General features: G+C 40.6%; 1 protein-coding gene across 1 annotated transcript; it reads right to left on the bottom strand.

Annotated features, from left to right (window-relative positions):
• Positions 1 to 234: 234 nt before the first annotated feature.
• LOC116021270 (autophagy-related protein 18c-like) lies at positions 235 to 1,673 on the bottom strand (the record flags this gene model as incomplete). Its single annotated transcript, XM_031261896.1, has 3 exons — positions 1,188 to 1,673; positions 631 to 892; positions 235 to 358 (listed from the first exon to the last, which is right to left on the bottom strand). Coding segments are annotated over exons 1-3 (872 nt in total), but the record flags the coding sequence as incomplete, so codon positions are not given.
• Between the last annotated feature and the right edge of the window lie 88 nt (positions 1,674 to 1,761).

A 1,761-nucleotide genomic window follows, 5' to 3' on the forward strand; every position in this document is an offset into this window, starting at 1 on the left:
CTTGCTGCGCCATAGCCCCTCCATTCACAGGGTCAAAGCTACACCTGTAGAAACTAGTGACACAAAAGAAAGGAGATTAGAGGGAAAATATGATGAGAGTTTTTGACTGACAAAATTTTGCAATGAACGAAGTGAATATACAATTATACACACATAAAAAGCAAGTGTAGTGACTTTGTGCCAAGTGTTGCGAATGTATATCTTAATGACAAATTAGAGAATAGTGTCTCATACCTCCCGTCCATGCCAGCGATAATAACAGTGTTCTGAGAACCAAATGCAGCGATGAATTGGGTACACTCTGGCAAGTGAAACTGAGCAAATGACCACTCCGAGCTAAAATACCTTGGTAAAACCCCTGTAAAAATAAGAACACTTGATTAGAAGAAGTTGAAAATGAAGCATCAGCATTCAGCAGCATAACTAAGAATACATTCTCACCGGGGGTAACCCCAGCCAAGATGGCAAGAGATCCACACTTGTAAATTGTAACCACAAGGGAATCCTTGCCCCCTTGGTTTGAGCCGGTCAGCTATGGGTAACCTAGGCTGGTTTACTTCCTTAGGGTTTACCTACACCCGAAAGGGTTGTGGGATTTCCCTTGTCATCCAAAAAAGAAAACATTCTCACCTCTCATGAATGACAATGATGAGCCAGGGTTGGCACCGGTGCTCGGAGAAATAAGAGCATCAAGTGAAGTTGATGAATGCTGTTGATACAACAGCGCTTGATTTCCAACAGTGCTGCTATCAGTTGCAACATCCTCCCCAACAATTCGCACTCTTAGGCTGTATACATGAATCGTACCTTTGTCACTAGAAACCGACAACCACTGAACATTTGGTGATAGTGCTATACTGTAGATATCGGCTTTGTCTACACCTCTGCGTACCTATCAGGAAGTGAATGTAGTAGAATCAACATGCCGTAAAGAAGTATCCATAATAACATGTTAAAATACACCTCTTGAAGCAATGGACAGGTTAAGTTCAAAGGAGAAGGTACAACTGCAAAACATCTAAAGCTATTTTTATGCAGGAAACCTTGTTAAGGCAATTTCATCATGAAAATTATTCCTATGAAATCCTAAAGAGAATATTACAAGTTTTAGCATATGCCTTCATATAATCATGTTACCAGTTTAACATACTCCTAAAGTAGTGAATCAGATTTAGGGAAGAAAGTACCTCTTGCAACTGAGTCCCATCCATTGTATTGAAAATTCTTATCAAAGTGCCCTTGGTGCTAGCTGTGGCAAGAAGAAGCCCATCCATTGTCAAGGTTAAGCATGCTATCTGAGAATCATGAGCCTTGATTAATTTTGTCATGTTCAGGCCAAAATGCTCAACACGAACTTGTCCTCGTCGAAGGCCCGGACAAGCCAATACTGATGTATTTGAGTAGTGTGACAGGCAGCAAAGTCCCCTAGGATTCTCCAAAGTCTCTATCTGATGAAGAAGCTTTAGATCCATAAAATTGTAGACATATATCTTGTACTCAAGAACAACAACAAAGCGATCCCGTCGTAGTTTCACAGCACGAACCACAGACCTAAACGAAAACTCACCAATGCACCTGCTTTGATGATCATCCCAAATAATAACTTTGTTTGGAGGATATTGAGTATTGGTTCTAGCACCAACGAGTGCTAAAATATTGCAACAGAATAGCATTTCAACAATCCCAAAGCCTCCACTTTTGATATCACGTCTGAAAGTCTCCTTGAAGGGATCACAGTTATATATACGAAAACCTCGACTT

This window comes from Ipomoea triloba, chromosome 5 (genome assembly GCF_003576645.1).
Source record: "Ipomoea triloba cultivar NCNSP0323 chromosome 5, ASM357664v1".
NCBI classification, from domain to species: domain Eukaryota; kingdom Viridiplantae; phylum Streptophyta; class Magnoliopsida; order Solanales; family Convolvulaceae; genus Ipomoea; species Ipomoea triloba.